The sequence below is a fragment of the Leucopleurus acutus genome (assembly GCF_964270905.1).
Source record: "Leucopleurus acutus genome assembly, chromosome: 11".
NCBI classification, from domain to species: domain Eukaryota; kingdom Metazoa; phylum Chordata; class Mammalia; order Artiodactyla; family Delphinidae; genus Leucopleurus; species Leucopleurus acutus.
In genome coordinates, this window is record NC_139152.1 from 78597190 (window position 1) to 78622490 (window position 25301).

A 25301-nucleotide genomic window follows, 5' to 3' on the forward strand; every position below is an offset into this window, starting at 1 on the left:
CAGTGGTTTCCATGTCACTATAATATATACATCCGGCATTTTTCATCCTCTTACTTGACCTCTTAGCACTCAACGCAGTTGATCACTCCCTCCTCCTTGAGACGCTGTCTTTCCTTGGCTTCTCTAATAATAGACGCCTCCTGATCTCTTAACCTCTGACTGCCTCTTCAGTCAGGCCCCTTTGTAGGTACATCTCCTTAAGTGTTTGGATAGCCTCACCGTGAGCTGTAATTGTGACTAAAAACGCAGTCCTTTTGAGTCATAAAAAAGAAGTGTGTACACGTGAAGGCATTTTTTCGCCCCTCTCCTCGCTTCCGGTGCGCTGTATAAAACCACGAATATAAAACTTTCCGGTTCCAGTCGAGAGGCCCCTCTCCCGCGCGCGGGCAGCGCCTGTCCACAGGGCAGGCACGGGAATTCAACTTGACCCTAGCAGGCAGGTTTACCCGAGGCGCGGGACGAGGGTGTGGTCAGATTTCGCGCGGTTTTCCCGACCTCCTCGGCCACGCCCGCTTGAGACGAGCCCGGCCCAGCTCCACGCGAAATCTCACAGTCGAGTCCTCCACCGTCCCAGCATTCCCCGCGCCCCTACCATCGAGAGCAGCTTCCGGCGTCGCTGGTGTAGGTGGGTGAAGAAGGAGCGGGCCCTCGCCGCCCTGTCTTAGTTCCTCGCGCTCTCTTGGGCAACATGGCGGGTGTGGAGGAGGCAGCGTCCTGCGGGAGCCACCTGAATGGCGACCTGGATCCAGACGACAGGGAGGAGGGAGCTGCCTTTACGGCTGAGGAGGCGGCCAAGAAAAAAAGACGGAAGAAGAAGAAGAGTAAAGGAGCTGCCACAGGTAAAGGGAGTTTTTATGTCTTCCCAGTCCCCGCCGGGATGGCCGAACGGCTCGACTCAGGCCCGGCGGGGCTGACAGAGACTAGGGACTTAGAATCCTGGACTGATTCCCAGGACTGAACGTGTGTCCGGGCCGAGCTGCAGATTTCCAGCCCCGGGGAGAGGCGGCTCCTCGCGTGGTATTAGGGACCTGGTGGGGGAGGGGTGGAGAAGAGGGTGCCTCAGCTTCTGTGGGGTCGTTGGGCCGGAGCCCCTGCATTGCCGGCGCTTAGCTCCCACGCAGACGGTGCGACGGACCTGAAGCCGTGCCCAGGGCCCAGCCTTCTCACCTTCCTCGCGGATTGGCCTCCTCCTCAAAAATCTGGTTCTGACCCATACTGCCGCCTCCTTGCTGGAGCAACGTGGGACATATTTTCGTCGAGGGTTGGGGGTGGAGTAACCGAGTCTTAGCGCCTCAGCAGCACCTCCCCCCACCATCCCAGTTTACGGAGAGATTTGTGTGGCGCGCAGCCCTTTTGGGGTGTGTGTGTATGTGTGTGAATGCCCGCGCGCTCTTGTTACTGAGTAGTAATAGCAGGATGTGTGGTGGTGCGACTCTTCACCTGCCTAATCCCACAGTATCGTCAAGCTTTTGGGCTTTTAGGCCTGGATTATGATGCCACTTGTAGGCAGTCTGGGTAGGATATTCTGTGGGTCCGAATGGAGCTTTTCTAAATCTACTGGTAAGGCAAGGAAACCAGCTGAAAGTTTTCAGTTGGATTATATTATGAGTTAGAAACTTAATTGTTTGATTGTGAGAAGTCAGTGTTTTTGTTGCATCAAGGCCTTGGTTTTAGGAAGAGTTATTTGTACTGTTAAAATCAGCCACAGAAAGAGTGAGAGGACAGTGGAGAAGCCAGAAGTGATAAAGTGGAGTTGAGAGAGGTTAGAGAGGGTTAACCTGTATCCTGTTGAAGTTTTGATTAGATCGGAGTTGAAGAGGGAGAGCTGTAGGGGCTAGGATGCTTCCAGAGCAAAATTGAATCCCAGGATATAGTCTGGTGGCAGTTCCTGGCTTTCAGATGAAATCCAGACTCTTCAGTTTGTCCTTTTAAGGTGTTTAGCAGACTGACCCTAATATATCTTTAACAGTTCTATCTCTCAGGATGAATTCTCTGCATAGCCAGCATGTCACTTCATTATGTGCTACATGGTAATACTACCTCTTTTTACGCATACATATTACTCATATAGCTACATTCTTATCACTACAGCAGGGCCTGCTCTTGTGCTTAGCTGTTGGAGAAGTTTGTTTTTTTAGTAATGGAATGTCTTTTCCTACTTATTTTTATTTTACCCAGCCCGGCTTGACAGTTTCTTTCTTCCTGAACCCCTGAAGCCCCCAGGGCCCCACAGAAATCCTCTTACTAAGGCCTTCAGCATTTATGGCCCATCTTAAGTCCTTGTTTGGTTAATAAATTATTTGTTGTAGTCTAATTGTTAAATACTTTAAAAAAGTTAAAACTACTTAAGGGTAGAGAACAACTTACAGTTTAACTCCTAGCACAGAGAATGTGTAATGAGTATTTTGTTGAACGGGCAGTACCACTTAGATATGGAATATTTTTCTTTAGTTAAATAAATTTTATTCTGCTTCAAGTAATGTTCTGCTTTTGTTTTATGAACATTTATCAGGAAGACTTAACATGTTTTTTAGAATCCTTAGAACATATTTTAGTGGGAAGATCTTTATTAGATTTGATTTATGTTATTATATTTGATCAGCAGAGCAACAGGAACCTGATAAAGAATCAGGAGCCTCGGTTGATGAGGTAGCAAGACAGTTGGAAAGACAAGCATTGGAAGAGAAAGAAAGAGTTGATGACGATGAAGGTAAATGGTTAATTTGATTTTTGTGGTTAGGAAAGCAAGAAAATATGACATTCTTTAACCAAAGTTGCTTATTTGTCCATATAGTCCAATATTCTCTGATGTTTTACTTAACTGATGTTAAAGCCTCAATGTCACAGATGAAAAGGAAAATGTATTTAGTTATTAGCAACTCTTTTAAAAGTTGCATATGTTGAATGCTCAAATAACACAGATCTCAACTTTAAAAATGTACTTAACAAAAGGCCGAGTAGTGGGTATTAATAAGATAAAATTGAATGCCTGTTTATTTAACTAACTTTTATTGAACAGCTAATATGTACTAGGCACTATCTTAGGATACTTTCATCCATTCTCATTTTACCCTCACAAAAACCAAGCAAACAGGAAATGATAGTTATATGATTTGCCCAATGTGACACAGCTAGTTTGTGTAGAATAACAGAGCCACAGTTTCAAACCTAGCACCTGATTCCAAGTCTATTCCTTTTACTCTATCAAAGGTACTTCCCTTTTTGTCAAAGGAGCATGTTGGAGTGCTTCTCAAATCTATTATGAATTTCCTGACCCCAGATCCTTGTGGTATTTTGGAGCTTTTGCCAAAGATTTCTTTAAAGACAACAACTCTTGGAATTGTAGGAATTGATGCTATCAGTAAGACAGTGGAGGGAGAGATGAGTTAGGAGAACTATTTTTATTCTACAGCCTCTTTTGGCAGAAGAGGAGATAGGGCTTCCCCATTCTTAATTATCTATTGCTATGATCTACTGTTCTGCCTCAAGAACTGCCAGCTTGGGCTTATGCCTTCCAGTCCTTAGCAACAAATACGTGCTGTACTTTATCATGTTAGGATAATGCAGAGCAGTTGTTTTTCCTTTAGAAGGATAAATTCTCTGCCTTCAAGGAGCTTACAGTCAAATTTAGTGGAAAAAAATGCCAAGAATTGTTACCAAACCCGGACACCAGGTTGCGGCAAAGGAAAGTACAGCATTTATTGCAAAATGTCAAGCAAGGAGAATAGGCAGCTCATGCCCAAGAGACCTGAAGGCTTTTAGAGAAGGGTTTTTAAAGGCAACATTAGAGGTGAGGGTTGCCAGGTGCCTGATCGGCTTGTGGACATTCTTCTGATTGGTTGGCTGTGCAGTAACAGGGTGACTTTTTGGGAATCTCAGTTATAGTTTTCTGGTTTCAACTGATCTGGAGTCTGTGTGCTGGTGGTCAGCATACAGCTAACTTTTTCCACCTGGTTTGGGGGGGTTAGTATCTGCAAACCAACTCAAGGATATGGTTCAAGATATTATCTGTAGCCCTTGAGGAAAAACCAAAGGTCCTTTGTTTTTAATGGCCAAACTATTATTATTTAGTTTTGTTTGATTGTTTTCCTTTGTTTTTGCATTTTTCTCATGTCTCTGATTAAATTTGCTCTTTGGAACTCAGGGAAAGCCTAAGAGTCTAAAGCTTTTTTACAAAAGAGGTGGGAGACTTGGGGTCTGTCCCTGAGAAGGCCCTACAGGGTCCTCCTTGGTTTCAGATTCAAGGGAATAGTTAGCTTTTCCTTTTCCTTAAGCAAATCTCTTGTCCATTCTGCCTTGGTTTATGCTTCAGATTATAAACATATTTTGAACTCTTAACAAGAAAGGTATTTGTAAATTCAAGGTAATATAATAGGTTGCTGTTGACCCACTGTGTGTAGAATATCAATCACAGTGCTAATTTGAAGACAGTGCCTGCCTTGTTTCATTACACCTCTGCAAAGTTATATGAATCTCTTGACATTGAAGGAGGAAATTTTGCTTGTCAGAATGGGAATCTTCAGTGTACTAAAGAAGATTTTAGGAATATCAAATATTTAGGGATTTAGTTTTCTCCAGTTTGGGTTCATTGTTTTCCTAATTCATTTTGATAATCAGGATCAACCAGTACTATTAAACTGTTGTGGGCTTCCCTGGTGGTGCAGTGGTTGAGAGTCCACCTGCCGATGCAGGGGACACGGGTTTGTGCTCCAATCCGGGAAGATCCCACATGCTGCAGAGCGGCTGGGCCAGTGAGCCATGGCTGCTGAGCCTGTGTATCTGGAGCCTGTGCTCCGTAACGGGAGAGGCCACAACAGTGAGAGGCCTGCGTACCGCAAAAAAAATAAAATAAACTGTTGTGAGAAGTCTGAGAGGATGGAAAGCTAATATTTCAATATCTTTTTTCTAAAGGAAAACTGATTATTGTGGAGAGACAAAATATAGAGTTGGAAAGATATACTGGTATCTGCAATAAAATTTATTGAAATTTGGAGGTGGAATTGTGGGCTGAATGCTGATGGAAAGCTCATTGAAAGGAATGGGACTTAAAACCAAACAAAAGAGACCATTTTGGGGCAGGACAAAGTGTAGTGAACAGTGCAAACTGGCCTCATTATAAGACGATTCATTGAGGGAGCTTTTGAGCAGTTTTTTTCCCGTCTTTCGTTTGTTTATTCATTCGTTTCCTTCCGGTTTTATTGAGATATAACTGGTATACAGTTCTGTGTGAGTTTAACGTATACAGCATAATGATTTGACTTAGATACATCATAAAATGATTACCAAAATAAGCTTAGTGAATATCCTAGTTATTTGCTCTTAGTTATTTTAGTTATTTGTGGGTAGATTAGCATACTTCAGAAATGATTGTTGAAATTTATTGAGCAACATTTTTAGAAATTCAGACACATGTCTTTTTTTGATACCTTTATTTAAAATATTTTAACTCACTGTTTAATCTTGGTCATAATCGTATTCTTTATTTTTTCTCAAAGTTTAAGTGTATGGTCATTGAGCTTCAAGCAGAGTTGTTATGAAAACCGACAGGCAGATCATGGCTATTTTGTATATTCTTTTGCCAGCTGTTTTTTTAAAATAGTTCTTATTTTTGGTCATCAGGTTCTTTTGAAAATCTGAAAACTATGAACCTAGGAGAAGTAGAAATATTTTTGTATACAATTTGATCCAGAAAGAAGGAGAACTCTTTTTCTCTAATAACAACTATGCAGGAAAAGATATTTTATTTATTTATTTATATTGGCTGCGACTGGTCTTAGTTGCGGCACACGGGATCTTCTTTCTTTGAGGCATGCAGGATCTTTCATTGTGGCGCATGGGCCCTGCGTTGCAGCGTGTGGGCGTGTGGGCTTCTCTCTAGTTGTGGCGCACGGGTTTAGTTGCCCCACGGCATGTGGATCTTAGTTCCCCAACCAGGGATCGAACCTGCGTCCCCTGCACTGGAAGGCGGATTCTTTACCACTGGACCACCAGGGAAGTCCCAGGAAAAGATATTTGAAAATATGAGACCCCATTTACCTCTCACTGGATTAGGAATCAGGTGATATTCTTGGTTCAATTTTGCTATTTATCTGTTAGGATTATCTTGGGCATGTCCTTAAACATTCCTTGTTACCTCATAGGGTTGCTTTAGGATCACATGAGGTCATGAAATACAGGTGTTTAACTGCAAAGCATATATAAACTATTATTATTTCAGATGAAGTCATATAGTCATTATTACAGGTATTTCAGTAACACTAGTTATTTTTCTTTGCTTTAAAAAAAGATGTTATTTAATACATGTTTTATTCTTAAAAATATCTCAATTCTTTTAGTAGAGTAAGTCAAAGTAAAGTTTACTAGTGCTTTTGATTGCACAAGTCAAATTCTGATACTTAAAGCTAACAGTATACAAAATTCTAAGAGTATTGGGTCAGCTTTGTCGTATGCTATTTAAGATGCACTGTGTGTTTGTGTACTTGTCTGCTTGTGCTTGTTTCGTCCCTCTGCTTATAAGGCTTAAGTGAACTTGACATGTCTTTTCTTAGATGGAGATGGTGATGGAGATGCAGCAACTGGAAAGAAGAAGAAAAAGAAGAAGAAGAAGAGAGGACGTTAGTGTCTTTAGTTAATCCTACTTGCCAAATTAGAAGTGGTTTATTAACCAGCAGGTTTGAAGAGTAGATTTGAAGTTGCTTAAGATCCTGGTATATGTTAGGGAAATAAATATAGGCTTAATGGAGGTAGAATTTAGTGAAACTCACAGCTATTTGGCAAGTACTTTGGTTTAACAGTCTTGTTATTTTCTTTAGCTGTATTCAGCCAGGGGATGTTAATAATAAATTTGTTGTATTTTACTGCATGTTAGGGATGAGTTCCTAAAAACTTTATAATTTAAAATTTGAATAATTCAAATAGTTTTGTCAGTGATGACTAAAGTAATGCCACCAAGTGGTAATGGGATAAACATAGTTTGCAGTTCACCTGCCAGTTTTGATATTACGAGATTCTTGGCGAATATTTAATGAGGAGTCCCATTATTTAAAATTTGTGTGTATGGTGAATTTTTATTAATAACATGTATTGTAGTATTTCAGATTCACTTAATATATGATCCTACTTGTATTTTATTTCTATAAACGATATAACCAAACATCTTCATAGACCTGAAGCTCTTAGGGAGACTAAGGGGAGACTGTATAGCATAGACTAAGGAGACTGTATATAGACTAAGGGGAATAAAGTTTGGGTTGAGAATCAGAACAAGTTCTAATCTTGGATGCCCTTTGGTTATTGGGGTCCATTGAGTGTCTGGCTAAACCTTCCTTTAAAATTTTTAGGCTGAAATTTTATGAATGAGAATATTGAGGGTTTGACTTTCATTTTTATCTCTGGGTTGAAATACTTAAATTATTTTTTAAGAAAGCTATTGGCTCTGCCAGCCATTCCCCTGATATGTCTCTAGGTGGAGATGGAATAGCCTTCTTTCTAGTCAGGCATCTATCCTGGTTAGATCCTTCTACTCAGGATGTCAGTTCTGCCCCTAGCATAATCTGTATTTAATGAGCACAGATTACTTGCATTCCAGGAATCTCCAGGTATTATGATGTCATGTTCCTTCCATTCAAAAATTGTTCATAGTGTGCTTGTGAGACGTATTACCTGAGATTGGCTTGAGAAAGATCTATTTCTCCAAATACTCTAAAATTGCTTCCTAATGAAGGTAGATAAGCAGGGAGGAGCATTAAGAGGCTGCTTTGTATTTGCCCTTGGTAGAATTCTTCCACTGACAGATGTTTTATTATGATGCCATCAGCCTTTGTTGTGCCTCCTCTGAGGATGTTGTTGAACTTACTGTTCATTATATTTCTTTATGAGCAGTCTTGAGAGACCCTTTTTTTTTCTGGTCTTAGTATCAAGAATAATTGTGCTTTTCCTGAGTAGTTAATGTGTTTTATTGCAGAAGCACCATGAACTATGCAAATAACCTAGCCTTTTTTTTTTTTTTTTTTTTTTTTTTTGGATACTGGCTACTAGAGGATTTAGAGCCAAATCTGGTTTTGTATTGGCCTTATTTCAGGTTCTATTTTAGGTTCTTTCTGTGTTTTGATTTTTGCTCTCTGATTTGCTTTGAATGTCTCTTATTTGTGTAGGCTGTCATAAATCACTTATGAAATAAACCAAATACTATAATCAGGGGCAGTTTACTGCCCTCATTTTCCTCATCTATAAAGTGAGAGAATTGTAAGTGATAGTTAACAATAACTGCAATACAGATATTTATAATTATTCATAGTTTTAGATAATAACTTGGACATAGTACGTTATAAGTTTCAAAGGTTATCCAAGATTTCATCTAGTTCCTCATTTTGTAGATGAGGAAACTGAGGCTTGGCACATTTAGGCATTTGTCCAAGTCACAGCTAATAAGTGGTAAAGGCTAGGCTTCAACTTATTTCAATGACAAATTGTTTATTTTTTCTCTAATGAACTTCTTGAGTCCTTTAACTATTTTGTCTTAATAATTTGTGGACAATATAAAAGGCATCTTTATTAGATTTGTAGATGAAATATAAAGCTGAGGATGATAATACTTTGGTTGACAGAAATCAAGATTTCAAAAGAAAACTGAGACAATAGGCTAATATTAACAAGCTGAAATTTAAATAAGCATATATAAAGTTAGTATAAGGTGATAGAATCCTAAGGATTTTGAGTGCTTATACAATGAGAACCAAAAAGCTAGGAATCTTAACCTTTCAGTAGCAGTAGGATTTTTAGAATCAACAGTGTATTATACTAATTGTACCTTATTTGAACTATTAATAGAAGTCAATTCTAGTACCAACTTAAAAGGATCACTGACAAGGTTGATGAATATGAGTGAAAGTGTTAAGAACCGCATCCCTTAAAGTGGTTTCTCATCATAGAGAGGAAGGAAGCAGTAGAAATGAAAAGTAAATTTTTTTTAACTGCAAAGAGTTAAGTAGAACTAACAGATGAAAGTAACAGGGAATTAGTGTTGGAAGAGCTTTCTAACAGTTACAGTTCTCCCCAAGTGAATGTATTTTAGCTTGGGAATAGTGATTGCCTCCGCTGTAAGGCACTTAGTGCCATCCGTCAGGGGTGTTAGAGGATTCCTGGATTTGAGTGTGAAACTAAATTAGATGACCTCTAAGGTCATTTTTGATTTCAAATTCTAAACGTTCCCTCTTCGGAGGAACCTAAAACAGCATTCCCCAAGTTTATTTGTCCGTAGAACACTTCTAAGCATTACATAAAAAAGAGGAAAACGGTGGGTGTTTGTGAAATATTGAATATTCAGATTAAAAGAGGGAACCAAAAAATGGTTCTGTAGATAAATGATTTGGCTCAGTAAATTGTCAAATTTTTCTTTATATGCATCCTTTTATTTCCCATTGCAGAACAAAAAAATCTAAAATATGTGTTAAAATTTCAGATAAAAACCCATAAGACTGGTTAAAATCAAAAGAAAACCACACACTTCAACTCAGTAGTTGTTACATGCTGCAGGTATACATTGAAAGTCATATATTATTGCATAAATTAAGTCTTATGTAACCTCCTGACATTCCTTGGATACAGCACTTGTTACTAAAAGAGAGTTCTTTGTAGAATAAGAACTATATAAGAACTAGTTCTTACGCATTTAAACGGATTTTTAGAAGACACATCTCTAAATATTTTTAAAAAGCATTTTGGAACACTGGTGTCTTAGAATGTAGTTTGGGAAATAATGTGTCCTTAAAACATATGCTAAAAAAAAAAAACCAAACATATGCTAAGTACTGTAACTTTTTTCAAGTATCTGGAAATTTGTATATGGCTACCTAAAGTCTTTTAGCCCTGGGGTATGTATACATACTAACATACTAAGTATGTATGTATACATAATATACATACTATGTATACTAACTTTTATACATAATATACCCTTGGAATAAGCTTTTTACCTATTTTATTAAACATAATAGCTTTATATTTTTACTTTATCGCTATAGGATTTCTTTTTTATTTTCTTGTTGCTTCTTTGATTTTTATTTGCGAAAGCCAGCCTCTGTATGCTATGCCATTTCCAGTATAGTAAATGAAGACAAAAACATTAGAAGTGTTCTTTGTGCCAAGGCATATACTGTTTAAATACATAATGGAGTTCTGAGGAGTTGAATATTTTTATTCCCAAGTAATTAATTATAAATCAGGAGGTGGCTATTGTGGTGAAGTATCTTCTGTTTTGAACTGTAAATTGATACCAGGGAGGTTCCTTAAAGTCAGGACATATAATAACAATTAGGAACTGAGAAAAACTAATGCTAACTGCTTAATTTTGTTTTTAACTACAGAAGTTAATGCTTTATTTGTATCTCACAGCAAAAGTTCAAACAGACCCTCCCTCAGTTCCAATATGTGACCTGTATCCTAATGGTGTATTTCCCAAAGGACAAGAATGCGAGTACCCACCCACACAAGATGGGTAAGGATCATAAAATAACTTCCAGTTTGACTTTTGAAAGTTGTAGTTTAGCAATAAAGCAGATTTGATTTTTCTTAGGACTTTGCTCCACTACCTTAATAAAAAAGCTTATGAATTTGTTGCAGAGAAGATACAGTAGAAGCCCTCTTATCCAAAATGATTGGGACCAGTAGTTGGTTAATCTTTATTGATAAAAGTTAACTTAAAACAAACATTTGTTTTTCATCATTCTTGATCTTTGAGCATGGATTGCATTGAACTCCACTTTTTTTTTTTCCCATGGGCTGAATCCATAATGCATTGTCTGGTCTGTTCCATTTTGAGTTTCTGTGAACAGTAAGAACTAAGTAATCTGCGGCTGATGCCTATACCTACATTGTTTTTTTTCCTGAAATCATTTACAGTTCCATTTGACAGAAGTATTTTTTGACGACTTGCCTTTATTGAAACTCCTCTGAGTAGTCAATTTAGTTTTCATAGAAACAATTCTTTTTATGTAATGTATAATTAAACTACATAATTACAATAACAAGTACAGATGACTTACACAGGTTTGGGCACAGATAACCTGATTCTTGGAAGTGTTCTGAAAGAATGCATTTTATTTGGTTAGCAGACACTTGAAGTGGCATTATGTAGACTAGTTAAGAGCCTGGAAGCTGGGACCTAACTCTCTGCATTTGAATCCCAGTTCTAACACTTATTAGCTTTGTGACTTGGGCAAGTAATTTATCATGTCTGTGCTTTCATTTCCTCATCCATAAAATGAGCTCTTCATAGGGTTGTTGTGAGGAATAATATATGTAAAGCATTTAGAAGAGTGATAGACACATAGTAAGCGTTAGGTAAGTGTTAGCTGCTATTATTATTATTATTCAAAACAGGAACCTAGCCACTAGTATTCAGACTACAGTGGGCATTGGTCTGTATGGTTTACAGAGGGATCAGGAGCATTGGTTAATCCAGTGGTTGCAATAGTTGGTTAAGAAAGCTTCTACTGTAGCACTATTTCTTTGACCTGTAAAGACATCGTTGTTTTTCTTTAAACTTAGAAAGGAACATGATGTTACATTTTATGGCATGGGCATCTTTTGTTTGAATTTGAATACATCAGTCACTATCCCTGTCTTAAAACATTTATTTTTAAAGTGTTACAAACATGCAGTTTTATATTAATTACATAAATTTTCATAGTACATATGATGTGATGACACTTATTTTTTAATATAATCTTTTTTTTTTTGCTTGTTTCCTCTTCCTTCCCGACCCATGTAACCACCTAGCAGGTAGCCTTCCATATGTTTTATGCTCATGTATGTGTACATCTATTTCTGTTTGTGTAAGGAGAGTGTTTTGGTCATAATTTGTTTACAAAAACAGAATCGTAGGCGCACTTTCCTCCTCCATGCCTTTCTCATCAGGGCTGCATCTTGGAAGTCCCTCTAAGTTAATCAGAATAGCTCTGTTATTCTTTTGAATGGCTTCATAATCTGTGGCATGAATATACCGTACTTTATTCCACCATTTTGTAATTGATGAGCATTCACTTTGCCTCCAGTTGTTTTTTTTGCTGTTATAAAGCATTTGCAATAAAGATCTCTCTTAAGTATATACATATATATGTATAAATACATATATGTGTCTGGGAATACACATATATATCTCCTTATGTGCTGGCAGTTTTATTATGTGATAGTTCTCCAGGAGTGGGATTGCTGAATCAAAGAATATATTAATACTTTATGATTCCCAGATTGATAGTGGTTTTTGAGCATCTTTTGATTATTAGCTTTATTCTTTTGCTCTTGCAGAAGTTTAAAGATTATACTTTTATTTTATTTTTTATTGGGGTATAGTTGTTTTACAATGTTGTGTTAGTTTCTGCTGTACAGCAAAGTGAAGTAGAGTTCCCTGTGCTATATATAGCAGGTTCTTATTAGTTATCTATTTATACATATTAGTGTATATATGTCAATCCCAATATCCCAATTCATCCCACCCCCACCCGCCACTTTCCCTCCTTGGTGTCCATACATTTGTTCTCTACATCTGTGTCTCTGTTTCGGCCCTGCAAACCGGTTCATCTGTACCATTTTTCTAGATTCCACATATATGTGTTAATATACAATATTTGTTTTTCTGACTTACTTCACTCTGTATGACAGTCTCTAGGTCCATTCATGTCTCTACAAATGAGCGAATTTCGTTCCTTTCTATGGCTGAGTAATGTTCCGTTGTATCTATGTACCACATATTCTTTATCCATTTTTCTGTTGATGGACATTTAAAGATTTTATATAACAGTATATATTCATATTTTGTACTTCTGGGTTCCTAGCAGTCTCTTCTGTTTTCTCAAACTCTTATTTTTTGTTTTATTACATCTTTAATTGGTCTAGAATTTTTTGTCTAAGGTTGGGGGTGCTAATTTTACTTTCTTTCAAATGGATAGCTAGTTGTGCTAGAATTGTTTCTTAAGTAGTTCATTCTATTTAATTGAATGACCACTTTTGCCATATACTATTCTTATATAATGGAACTCTGTTACCTTATATAATGGAACCAATTTCTGTATTATTTATTCTGTTCCACTCATCTATTTGTCTATTTCTATACTAATACTGTTTATTTTGATAGTTTGATAAATCAGTTGTTTCTTCTCTGCCACACAACCCAACCAAACAGTTCTTTTTTTATTTTTCTCAGATACTTTTGGTCATATTTTTAGTTTTAATACACATATCCACAGAAAAATGCCTTTCTTATTGGAGTCACATCATATTTATGTATGTTTCAGAAAACTGACAGTTGTATCACATTGACTTCTCCATTGTCGTCGTATATTTTCCACCTTATTCTGATTTTTTTTTTAAATGTAGGTCCTGTCCCTTTTTTGTTAAGTTTGTTCTTAAGTGTTCTATTGTTTTGTTACTGATGTGAACGAGGTATTTTTATTCCCATTTCCATTTCTGTTTTCTTATTGCTAAAGGGGAAGAAAGCCATAGATTTCCTATACTTGTTAACACATTGTTAATATATATTTTTTTAACTTTTTTTTTTTTTTTTTTTTTTTGCCGTACGTGGGCCTCTCACTGTTGTGGCCTCTCCCGTTGTGGAGCACAGGCTCCGGATGTGCAGGCCTAGCAGCCATGGCCCACGGGCCCAGCCGCTCCGCGGCATGTGGGATCCTCCCGGACCGGGGCACGAACCCGTGTCCCCTGCATCGGCAGGCGGACTCTCAACCACTGTGCCACCAGGGAAGCCCCATTGTTAATATTTTTAACAACATGAATATGGTGGAACACTTGAAGTAATGTTTAATACAAGAAAAAATAATTGAGATTTTGTAAATCTTAGAAACTACGTTTTCCTTTTTGCTATCATTTTCTAATGCAAACTGAACATTGTATAGGTGGAATAAGTTCCATTTTTGAAACAATACAGGAAGATATTAATTATATATTATAATATCTCTTGGGATAATACTTTTCTTAAATATTGAAAGCAATGTTGTGTGCTGTCCTGGAGAAATACAAAAGAAATTAAGATACTGTTGTTATGTTTGTTCTTTAATAAATCTCAATTTTTTTGAGATTCATATAATCAGTTTTGACTACTTGCAAATAGATTACAATCAATATTCTTACGGATTTGGTAAAGTATTAAATATAGTTTTGTATCTTGCCTTCCTTGATTGAAAATTACATGAATTATTACATAGAACTTACCTGTGTAACTGCCACCCAGGTTGAGTACATTATGTTAACTTTTTATTAACTTTTTATTTTGAAGTAATTTCATACTTAACAGAAGTAATTCCATTCTGTGAGACTAGTACACAGAACTCCTGCATACCTTTCTCAGAGTATCTTTAACATTTTGTCACATTTGCTTTATCGTTCTTAATCTCAATGGAATATGACACTTATATTATGTATAATATACAAATAACACTCCATTTTCTCCTTGGGAGATAGAAAGATAGAAGGCAAATGTGGAAAAATGTTACATTGGTGAATCTGTACACATACTGTTTTTCTGAAGTATTTGAGAGTAGGTTGTGCATTTTGGGGTGGGTTACTAGATAAGTAGATATTGTGTCCTTTTCAGGGTTGTCAAATATTAAGGCACATGATGTCAATTTCTTTCACTTGGATAAGGTATTAACCAGTTTCTCTATTATATCGTTATTGTTTTTCCTCTTTTAATTAGTAATTTGTGGGAAATTATTTTGAGAATGTAAATATCTCATTCCTTAGGAACATCTTCCTTACGTGTGGAAATCCATGATTTTTTTAATCAGTTTTTACTAGGATGGTTGTTGCTCTTTAAAAAAATTTAACATTCTGTGTGCATTTCCTGTGTCATTAAAATTTTTTGAAACCAATTTTAATAGCTATAATGCTGTTCTGTATCTAGCATAACTTTATTAGCTATTACCCTATTTTTGAACATTAGTACTGTTTTCAATTTTTTGCCACTAGAAAAATTTCTGTGATGAACATCTTGGTATGTTAATTGAATCTGATTTTTCCTTTTTTCTAGATCTCTAGAAATAGAACAAAGAATTATTTTGAAATTCTTGATATATATTTCTAAATTCAGTAGGCAATTTTTTGAGATACTTGTTAATTTTACAAGCAATACATGTTCATTATAGGACAGTTAGGAAACACAGATAAGCAAAAAGAAGAAAGTAAAAATTTCCTTAATTCTGCCTGTGATTTAAAACCACTGTTTACTGTCTACTATTTTACTGTATTTGATCACTTGGTTAATGTGGTGACAGCCAGCTGTTTCTTTTTTAAAGGTACTTTGTTCTTTTTGCAGTTTCCAGGTAATCTGTGGGATACTTTGGTACTGTTGGAAAATCCTTTTTTTAACAACCTTTCACTTAATTATTTTAATATCCATTGATGATCCTTGCTTTATCAGTTATTTTGTGAGGACTTAATAATGGTGAATTTCTAATTCTGTCATGCCTTCTACATTTATTTGCTGACATTATTCTATAAGAAGAATTTTCCTTTACCAGCTGGGGATCAACTATAATTTTTTCTTATAGGCAGTTAAACATGCTTTCTCTCTCTCTCTCTCTCTTTTTTTCTTTTTTGGGCCGTGCTTCGTGGCTTGTGGGATCTTAGTTCCCCAATCAGGGATTGGACCCAGGCCTTTGGCAGTGAGAGCCCAGAGTCCTAACCCCTGGACCACCAGGGAGTTCCCTTTTTTTTCTCTTTAAATACCAGTTTCCAGAGGAAGGAATTGGTGTCATATCTGCCTCATTCTTAATTATTTCTGGGCTAAAGATATGTATTTTTTTTATAGGTATGCATTTTAAATGGTTTTTGTAAATGTGTCATATAGTGCTTTAGGAATGCACTTATAATCACTTTTAAGTTATCTGTGCAATGAGTTCAGAAACATTTATGACTATTAGAAATTAATAGATACCTTTGTATCTTTTGATTTTACTTATATTTTCCTGCTTTTAATACATCCACCAGTAAAGACGAAATATTAAAAAGACTCAGAAATATCAAAGAGGTGCAAAGAATTTACATACTCTATATTATTATTATTTTAAAATATTTAATTATTTACTTTTGGCTGCATTGGGTCTTAGTTGTGGCACATGGGATCTTTCATTGTGGCGTGCAGGCTCTTCATTGCGGCGCGTGGGCACTCTAGTATAGCGTGTGCGCTTAGTTGGCCCACAGCATGTGGGATCTTAGTTCCCTGACCAGGGATCGAACCCATGTCCCTTGCGTTGGAAGGTGGATTCTTCACCACTGGACCACCAAGGAAGTCCCTATATATTCTATAAACACTTCCTATAAAGATTCTTTTTCAAGCAGTTGTTTTGATAGTTTTGTTTTGCAGACATAATTTTTTTTTAAAGCATGCCTCACCTGACTCTCAGTTTAACTGCCTTTTGGAATAATTGGTATGACTTAGAATGATTTTTTTCATCTTATTTATAAATTTTTGTAAATAGACTGTCAAAAATTCAAATTTAGGTAAAGGGAAGACTCCTTCAAAATCTTTCATTTGGGCCTGTAATTATAATTAAAGACCCTGACAGTAAGCTCTCGAATATCACTAATGATTTTCAACTTGAACTCAAGACTTAGCAAAATAATTTATTTAATTCAGTTGATTGATAGTTCTTTACTAACAATGCAGAACATTCCATAATCTTTTGAAGAATCCACTGCTTCTAAGAGTTAGCCAGGGACTTTCCTGGCAGTCCAATGGTTAAGACTCCCTGCTTCCACTGCAAGGGGTGTGGATTCGATCCCTGCCTGGTCAGGGAACTAAGATCCCACATGCCACCCTGAGGCCAAAAAAAAAAAAAGCCATTCAACCTTCAGGAGTGTAAGATAGTCATGAGATCTATTGATTTTAGTATTGGGGATCTTTATTATGTTCTGATTCTAAAATGTCAAATAGCATTTGAAATTTAATTACACTTATGGTTTTTGTTTTTTTTTTTTGGGTTCGCGGGCCTTTCACTGTTGTGGCCTCTCCCGCTGCGGAGCAGAGGCTCTGGACGCGCAGGCTCAGCAGCCATGGCTAATGGGTCTAGCCGCTCCGCGGCATGTGGGATCTTCCCGGACCGGGGCACGAACCCGTGTACCCTGCATTGGCAGGCGGACTCCCAACCACTGCACCACCAGGGAAGCCCTACATTTATGTTTTAACCTATAAGAAGTCGATTTGAAGAATCTTAAGGTTTAGACTGAGGAGAAAAAATGGGAATTGATAATGACCAATTCCCTTTTCACATCCCTACATGCATAATATCCATCAGTTCCCTGTGGACATAGTCTTTTATCTTACTACCCTAGAGTAAATATTAGCTGGTATTTTTACTTTCCACAGAAATCTTTGGCTTTTGAAGCAGAAGGTGCTTTCAGACTTTACTGTCAGTGTGGCTGTAGGTATATGTGCCAGGATTATGGACCATGTAAAAGATGAAGAATTGTGATTTATTTTGCTTAAAGGTTGATCTGAGAATAAAGCTAGTACTCTTGTGCCTAAGATGATTTATTCTTAGAATGTTTGGATTCCTGGTTTTCAGGAAAGATTTTTGGACTTTTGGGAGTGACAGGGCTAGAGTTACAACTAGAGGTCAGGAGATTATGGCTTGTCTGTCCGAGCATGGAGCGAGCAACTATAAGTGTACTGCAGCTGAAAAAGGTTGAGTCACATCTTTAGAATATACTTTTTTTTGTTGTTGTTTCTTTCTTTTTTTTTTTCTGTATGTGGGCCTCTCACTGTTGTGGCCTCTCCCGTTGCGGAGCACAGGCTCCGGACGCGCAGGCTCAGCGGCCATGGCTCACGGGCCCAGCCGCTCCACGGCATGTGGGATCTTCCTGGACCGGGGCACGAACCCGTGTCCCCTGCATCGGCAGGCGGACTCTCAACCACTGCACCACCAGGGAAGCCCTGGAATATACTTTTTAAAGGATCTTATCCTGTTATTTTCTGCTCTGAGGGTGTTTGTTTGAATACTTTGATTACAAGTTGCCTCTTAGTTTTTACTATTCCTATAAAAATAATTGATAACACATTTAAGTATGTAAGGGGTTTAAAATTGACCTTAAACTGATAATATTTCAGTTTTCTAATAACAGCAGTAGATAGATCCAAAATATATTTCTAAACAGTAAATAAGCTATAGAAGCCTCTGTGACTCTTCAATACCCTCAATTTCACATAGGACAGCTCCTTTGGGCCTTTGTAGCAAATCAGAGGAAGTAGATGTTGGCACAGGTAGCTGCTGCAATAAGAAGTAATAATGATGAACTTGATGCTGACACGCAGAGAAACTCTGAAAGCATTTTGGGGCATTAACTTAGGGGGCTGTAGTTTAAAGCAGTTGGGTAAACTCTTTTTTATAGAGGGTCATATTGTAAATATTTCAGGTCTTGAATATTAATTCACTTCTGCTGTTGTAGCTTGAAAGTAGGTATAGATGGTATATAAATGAATGAGCATAGCTATGTTGCAAAAAAAATTGTTTTTGACTTTTTATTTTTTAGTTTTATTTTTGTTTATTTATTTTTGGTTGCATTGGGTTTTCGTTGCTGCGCACAGGCTTTATCTGGTTGCAACGAGTGGGGGCTAGTTTTTGTTGCAGTGCACGGGCTTCTTATTGCGGTGGCTTCTCTTGTTGCGGAGCATGGGCTCTAGGTGTGCGGGCTTCAGTAGTTGTGGCACGTAGGCTCAGTAGATGTGGCTCACGGGCTTAGCTGCTGCACGGCATGTGGGATCTTCCTGGACCAGGGATTGAACCCCTGTGCCCTGCATTGGCAGGCGGATTCTTTTTTTGTTTAATTAATTAATTAATTTTATTTTATTTATTTTTGGCTGTGTTGGGTCTTCGTTGCTGTGTGTGGGCTTTCTCTGGTTGTGGCGAGCAGGGGTTACTCTTCCTTGCAGTGTGCAGGCTTCTCATTGCGGTGGCTTCTCCTGTTGCAGAGCACGGGCTGTAGGCACGCGAGCTTCAGTAGTTGTGGCTCGTGGGCTCTAGAGCGCAGGCTCAGTAGTTGTGGCGCACAGGCTAAAGTTGCTCTGCAGCATGTGGGATCTTCCCGGACCAGGGCTCGAGCCCGAGTCCCCTGCATTGGCAGGTGGATTCTTAACCACTGCGCCATCAGGGAAACCTGGCAGGTGGATTCTTAACCACTGTGCCACCAGGGAAGTCCTGTTGCAAAAAAATTTTATTTACAAAACAAGTGCCAGGCTGGATTTGCCTGCAGGCTGTAGTTTGCTGACCACTGTCTTTGAGGCAAATGAGAGTTATTTCTTGAAGGCATCACTTTTATACTAAGTGTAATTTATACTTCCGTGATCACTGACTTGTGAATTCTGTATTCAGTATTGCTTAAGAATCTGTGAAAGCTATAACTTCAAAAAAGATTTTCACTTGAAGCAGTTATTATTTTTGAAATGTACTGCTTAAAAAGGGACTTAGTAGATCTTCTCATTTGCAAATACTGAATATAAAAATCTTTGTTATCCTTGGCAGTTTTAAAATATGAGCCATCTCCTTCAAGGAAGATTACCTCTAATATATATACAATTAGAAAAATCCTGTGAAAGCACATAATATTTTATATTTTGAGAAAGGTATATGCAGGTTGCCAGGTCAAGTCTTTGGATTAGTACTTGCCCTGTTGGTGAAGTTAAATGTTAATATTTGGTGCATCATTAAAATTTATATTACCTCAAGGAGAAGGATGACTTTTTTTCCTCCCCTCTGCTTTGTTTCTAGGACTCTTTTCTGATTTTTCTGGTTCTCTACTTTTGTGTTATTTTATGTGGTGTAGGCTATTAGTCCCTCTGACTGTGAATAAAATCTCACTTGAGGATTGTTTTTTTTCTAAGAGTCTTACAAAAGGTTTAACTTGATTAGGTTTGGTTGTACCTGTGTGGGTACTTGTATTTCAGAAACTTTGCCGACTTTTAATAAAAGAAACTGAGTATGTAATTTTTTTGTCCAAAATAGTGTATTTTTATCTCTCAGCTGTTATGCTTATTTTGCTGTTTATTAAATGACTAATGCTATACTATGCATACTATAAAGGCGAACAGCTGCTTGGAGAACTACAAGTGAAGAAAAGAAAGCATTAGATCAAGCTAGTGAAGAGATTTGGAACGATTTTCGAGAAGCTGCAGAAGCACATCGACAAGTTAGAAAATATGTCATGAGCTGGATCAAGCCTGGGATGACAATGATAGAAATCTGGTAAAAGGCATATGTTTTTGTAAGAACATGATAAAAGAAATTGTTTAGAGCTAACTCTCCAATTGTAATGTATGGCTTTCATTATATAATGCTTTGCCGAAAAACTTTAAGTGAAGGTTCTAGAAATACCTTCTAAATTCTTGTAGTGTCGATGTAATGAGGAAACCATAAGAGGATATTTGCAACTTCATTCACCCTATTTTGTACTCATGTACTCTCATGTGTACAAATGTATGCATTACTGATTCTTATTTTCTGTTTGGAAATCTGTTACTTTGCTATCCAGTAAATCGTATTAAATTAAAATTCTGGGACACAAAACATTTATAATGCAATGAAGAAATCAATAAAAGTAATTACTTCTCCAGCTTTCCCCTTGAGAAATAATAAGCTATAGGGCAACTTAATACTCTGATCCCAAGAATATTCAAAACATGCAGCATTGAGAAAATAAAACGTAATCAGCATTTAAATTAGTCTAAGTCAAGAGTCTTATTTCCTGGTAAATCAGGTTGAAAGTGGATCGTGTTTTTCTGTTTCTCCAGATTTCTAGTGGAATTAAATTCTCTTTATTTTTTAGAGATGAACCTACTGTGTTTATAACGTCAAAGGACTGTTATTTAGTCACATGCAGAAAGTACTCAGATCACTCCCAGAAAGTAATTTAAGAGTTTTAGTAAACTTTTTGGAGTTGATGAACTGTAAGGTATATACGGGTAGGAACATAAAAGTAAACAAATTCCTTTTTTTTTTTAAGTGAAAAGTTGGAAGACTGTTCACGGAAGTTAATAAAAGAGAATGGATTAAATGCAGGCCTGGCATTTCCTACTGGGTGTTCTCTGAATAACTGTGCTGCCCATTATACTCCCAATGCTGGTGACACAACAGTATTACAGTATGATGACATCTGTAAGATAGACTTTGGAACACATATAAGTGGTGAGTTGTTAGAAATAATTCCCAGTCCACCCTCCTCCTGAAAACTCTAGTCTTGTCCCTGTTGGGTGGGGCTGTAGATACTGAACTCTCACGTTTTCTTCTTGATGCCTCACTTTTCAGTAGAGCTATGTTGAGGTAGATTTTGAGATTTACTTTAAAGCATCCTACTTAGTGGAGTACGGTGAAAACTGTTGGGTAATTGAGGTTTATTACCTATTGTATCAAGGCATGAAAAATAGAATCTTACATCTCATTCAGTTCATTGTTGTAGACATTTTTTATTCATATAACAACAAAAAGCATTTACTTAGAACCTTTGAGTTTACCAACCTTTATATATAATGGTTAACTTTTCTATATTCTCTCCCAAACCCTGTTAGGTAAGTACCTTTTACTTTCACTTAACAGGTGAGAAAGCAAAGCTTAGATTTAAATACTTACCTGAGGTTTTACTGAATTGGAGAAGCTAGTCTGATGGTTAGTGTCCTGTGGACCTATACATTTTCTTTGCCCACCGTGCTGTTCCTTAGTTCCCCAGGCTTTTCTCACTTTGATTTGTTTCTGTTTATATATTTTTTATAACTGCCTGGGTGAATATTGAATTGGTGCTGTCTTGAAGTAGTATATACCAACCCTGGAATTAATTTTTTCATTTCAAAACCTTTGTATAACTTATTTACACTTTTTTCCCCTTTGATTACGATTGCTGTCTGGGTACTTGATGTGCTGCCTTCATTTGAGCCCATCTTTTTTTTTTTTTCTTTTTTTTTTTTGCGGTACGCGGGCCTCTCACTGTTGTGGCCTCTCCCGTTACGGAGCACAGGCTCTGGATGCGCAGGCTCAGCGGCCATGGCTCACGGGCCTAGCTGCTCCGCGGCATGTGGGATCTTCCCGGACTGGGGCACGAACCCGTGTCCCCTGCATCGGCAGGCGGACTCTCAACCACTGCGCCACCAGGAAAGCCCCTGAGCCCATCATTTTATGTTTCTGTTAACTAGCAAGGTTAATTAATAGAGTAGATACTATAAAGTAGATCATTTGACTAGCTGATAAGTAAACTTAAAGACAAATTTTCTCTTTCAGGTAGGATTATTGACTGCGCTTTTACTGTCACTTTTAATCCCAAATATGATACATTATTAAAAGCTGTAAAAGATGCCACTAACACTGGAATAAAGGTATGTGAACTGTAAGCACCATTTCATTCAACATATTTTGAGCACTTTATAGCCTGTTTGGGTTATGTAAGACTGGTCCACCACCCTTAGGGTTTTAAGTGGGTTATTGTAATACAGTGTATGGAAGGCTTTTATAGAGGAAGTCATTTCTGCTTGTCACTTATTTTAAGATATTAAGAAGTTAAGTTGCTGTAAAATTCTGCACTTTGAATAACAGAGTATACATGATTCTGTTTTTAGTGTGCTGGAATCGATGTCCGTCTGTGTGATGTTGGTGAGGCCATCCAAGAAGTTATGGAATCCTACGAAGTTGAAATAGATGGGAAGACATATCAAGGTATGTTCTCTAAAAATGCATCTTATTTTGAAATGTCTGTGACCTTGGCAGAAATAATTTTGCAAGATAGTGTTGAGTTCTTTCTTTAGATCAGCTGCTTCATCTTTATCTCTTGGGAATTGGGAACATAAAGAGGAAAAACAAGGGAAATGACCTGTTCATGGTAGGAATTCTGTGGTAGCTAGCTGGTGGGAATTGTTGTCATCTACCCTGGTAGCTGATAAGAAGACACCTGGGGATTTATTTCAGGATGGCTGAAATGTAGGCTAGATTTTTTTTTTTTTTTTTTTTTTGCGGTACATGGGCGTCTCACTGTTGTGGCCTCTCCAGTTGTGGAGCACAGGCTCCGGACGCGCAGGCTCAGCGGCCATGGCTCACGGGCCCAGCCGCTCCGCGGCATGTGGGATCTTCCCGGGCCGGGGCACGCACCCGTGTCCCCTGCCTCGGCAGGCGGACTCTCAACCACTGCGCCACCGGGGAAGCCCTAACCTTACCTCTTGACAAATAGAATACTGCCAGCATTACAGAAGCCCCCCCTATTCTATATACCCCTTCTCAGTTACATTACAGAAGCCTTCTTCTAATAAGCCACTATCTTCAGTACTAAGGATTGGCATTTCCTTTTCTTTGTCTTTACCATCTGTTATGCATCCCTAAACATTAGTTTAATTATGCTTAATTTTGAACTCTGTGTGTGTGTGTGTGTGTGTGTGTGTGTGTGTGTGTATGGAATTGCACCGTATGTATATAATTGTGCCTTCTTTTGCTCATTTGGTTTATTTCAGGTCAGTGTATCTGTAGCTTTTCATTTTTATTGTTGAGTAAGTGTTCCATTGTGTGAATGTATTCAACAATTTGTTTATTCTGTCAGTGATCCCAGGACCTTGGGATTGTTTAGATTTTCTTTTTTAACATTTGAAATGTTGATGTAATAATAAAATTTAAGGTTTTTTTATTTCTATTATTTTGACACAGAATCCTCATTTTCAAATTACCTTTTGGTCCATAACCATGAAAATACATATTTTTCATGTTTGTAATGCTTATATACATGATATTTTATGACTGTATTTTTATTAACAATAACTCCCTAGATGGACCCCCACCCATCATGTCCTCATCACATAGTTTATTCTTTTCCCATCATTTTCCCTACTCCTTCTAGTTTTTAATCAGTAACATTGCAGTATCCCAGTAGTTTTCCAGTTTGTATTTAATTATCTTAATGTGGGGTTATTTAATAGAGCCATACCTGTTTGTGCTTTTAGAGACCCTGAATAACTTTTTTTTTTCCTGTTATGCCAGTGAAACCAATCCGTAATCTAAATGGCCATTCAATTGGACCATATAGAATACATGCTGGGAAAACCGTGCCCATTGTGAAAGGAGGAGAGGCAACAAGAATGGAGGTATGTATGCCATTAACACTGTTCTTTTGTGAAGCATTTTGACTTTTTTTTTCCTACCAAACTATGAAGCTAGTAGTAGTTGAGTATATAGTATGTTGAGCAAAATTAACTTGCCATCCATTCTCACCCCGACAGGAATTGGGCTGTGTGAGTGTGCAGATTGTGTCTGGTCAGACTGGGGCTCAGTCAGCTGTGGAAGTGAGGCATGTCAAAGGTTCATTCAACACTTCGTGAATATTTACTGAGTATCTCGTAGGTGCCCGTCTCTTTAGTAGGCACTGGAATGTATTCAGTAGTAGCAAACAAAATTCCCTGCTCATGTAAAACTTAACATTTTAATAGATGACACAAAGACCAAAAGTGCTAAGGAGATAAAGCAGGAAAAGGTAGATAAGGACTGCCAGGTATGGGACTACTTCAGCCTGAAGTTGAGATGGGAATTTTAATTAGTTCTGAATTTCTGAATTTTTCTTCTCTACCCTTGACCCTTATATATATTTTTAGGAAGGAGAAGTATATGCCATTGAAACCTTTGGTAGCACAGGAAAAGGCGTGGTTCATGATGATATGGAATGTTCACATTACATGAAAAATTTTGATGTTGGACACGTGCCAATAAGGTGAGAGACTATAGATTTTATATGACTGATGAGTTTCTCTTCCCAGTTAATAGCATTTTAAAAAGTGTGACGGACATCCACAGTGGCACATTCATAAATGCACAGTTCTATGGCCTAAAAATAAGTTCTGTGGATTTCTATAATTCAGCAGAAAAATTGTCCTGTTAAAAATTTTAACTGAGATGAGAATGATGTAAGTATTCACTTCATATCCAGTTTCCAACAAGCGTAATAATTTCAGAGATTATCATTTTGCTGGCATTCCTAGGTTTTTGTTCTTAGTATTTTCCCATTGGTAAACTTTATATTTTTTTATTTATTTTTATTTATTTTTAACATCTTTATTGGGGTATAATTGCTTTGCAACAGTGTATTAGTTTCTGCTTTATAACAAAGTGAATCAGTTATACATATACATATGTTCCCATATCTCTTCCCTCTTGCGTCTCCCTCCGTATCCCACCTCTCCAGGCGGTCACAAAGCACCGAGCCGATATCCCTGTGCCATGCGGCTGCTTCCCACTAGCTATCTACCTTACGTTTGCTGGTGTGTATATGTCCATGCCTCT

General features: G+C 37.6%; 1 protein-coding gene across 2 annotated transcripts in view; it reads left to right on the forward strand.

Moving 5' to 3' along the window:
- Nucleotides 1–609: 609 nt before the first annotated feature.
- METAP2 (methionyl aminopeptidase 2) overlaps nt 610–25301 on the forward strand; it is a 29640-nt gene continuing 4948 nt past the window's right edge. The window contains exons 1-10 of one of the 2 annotated variants that reach the window (XM_082850171.1): nt 610–839; nt 2603–2710; nt 6549–6614; nt 10393–10495; nt 20088–20249; nt 21007–21188; nt 22272–22366; nt 22607–22703; nt 24009–24112; nt 24617–24732. In XM_082850171.1, the coding sequence (XP_082706297.1) occupies nt 689–839; nt 2603–2710; nt 6549–6614; nt 10393–10495; nt 20088–20249; nt 21007–21188; nt 22272–22366; nt 22607–22703; nt 24009–24112; nt 24617–24732 (1184 nt within the window). In that variant the 5' untranslated portion in view covers nt 610–688. The remainder of the gene's footprint in view (nt 840–2602; nt 2711–6548; nt 6615–10392; nt 10496–20087; nt 20250–21006; nt 21189–22271; nt 22367–22606; nt 22704–24008; nt 24113–24616; nt 24733–25301) is intronic. The other variant, XM_082850172.1, reaches the window with a different exon arrangement.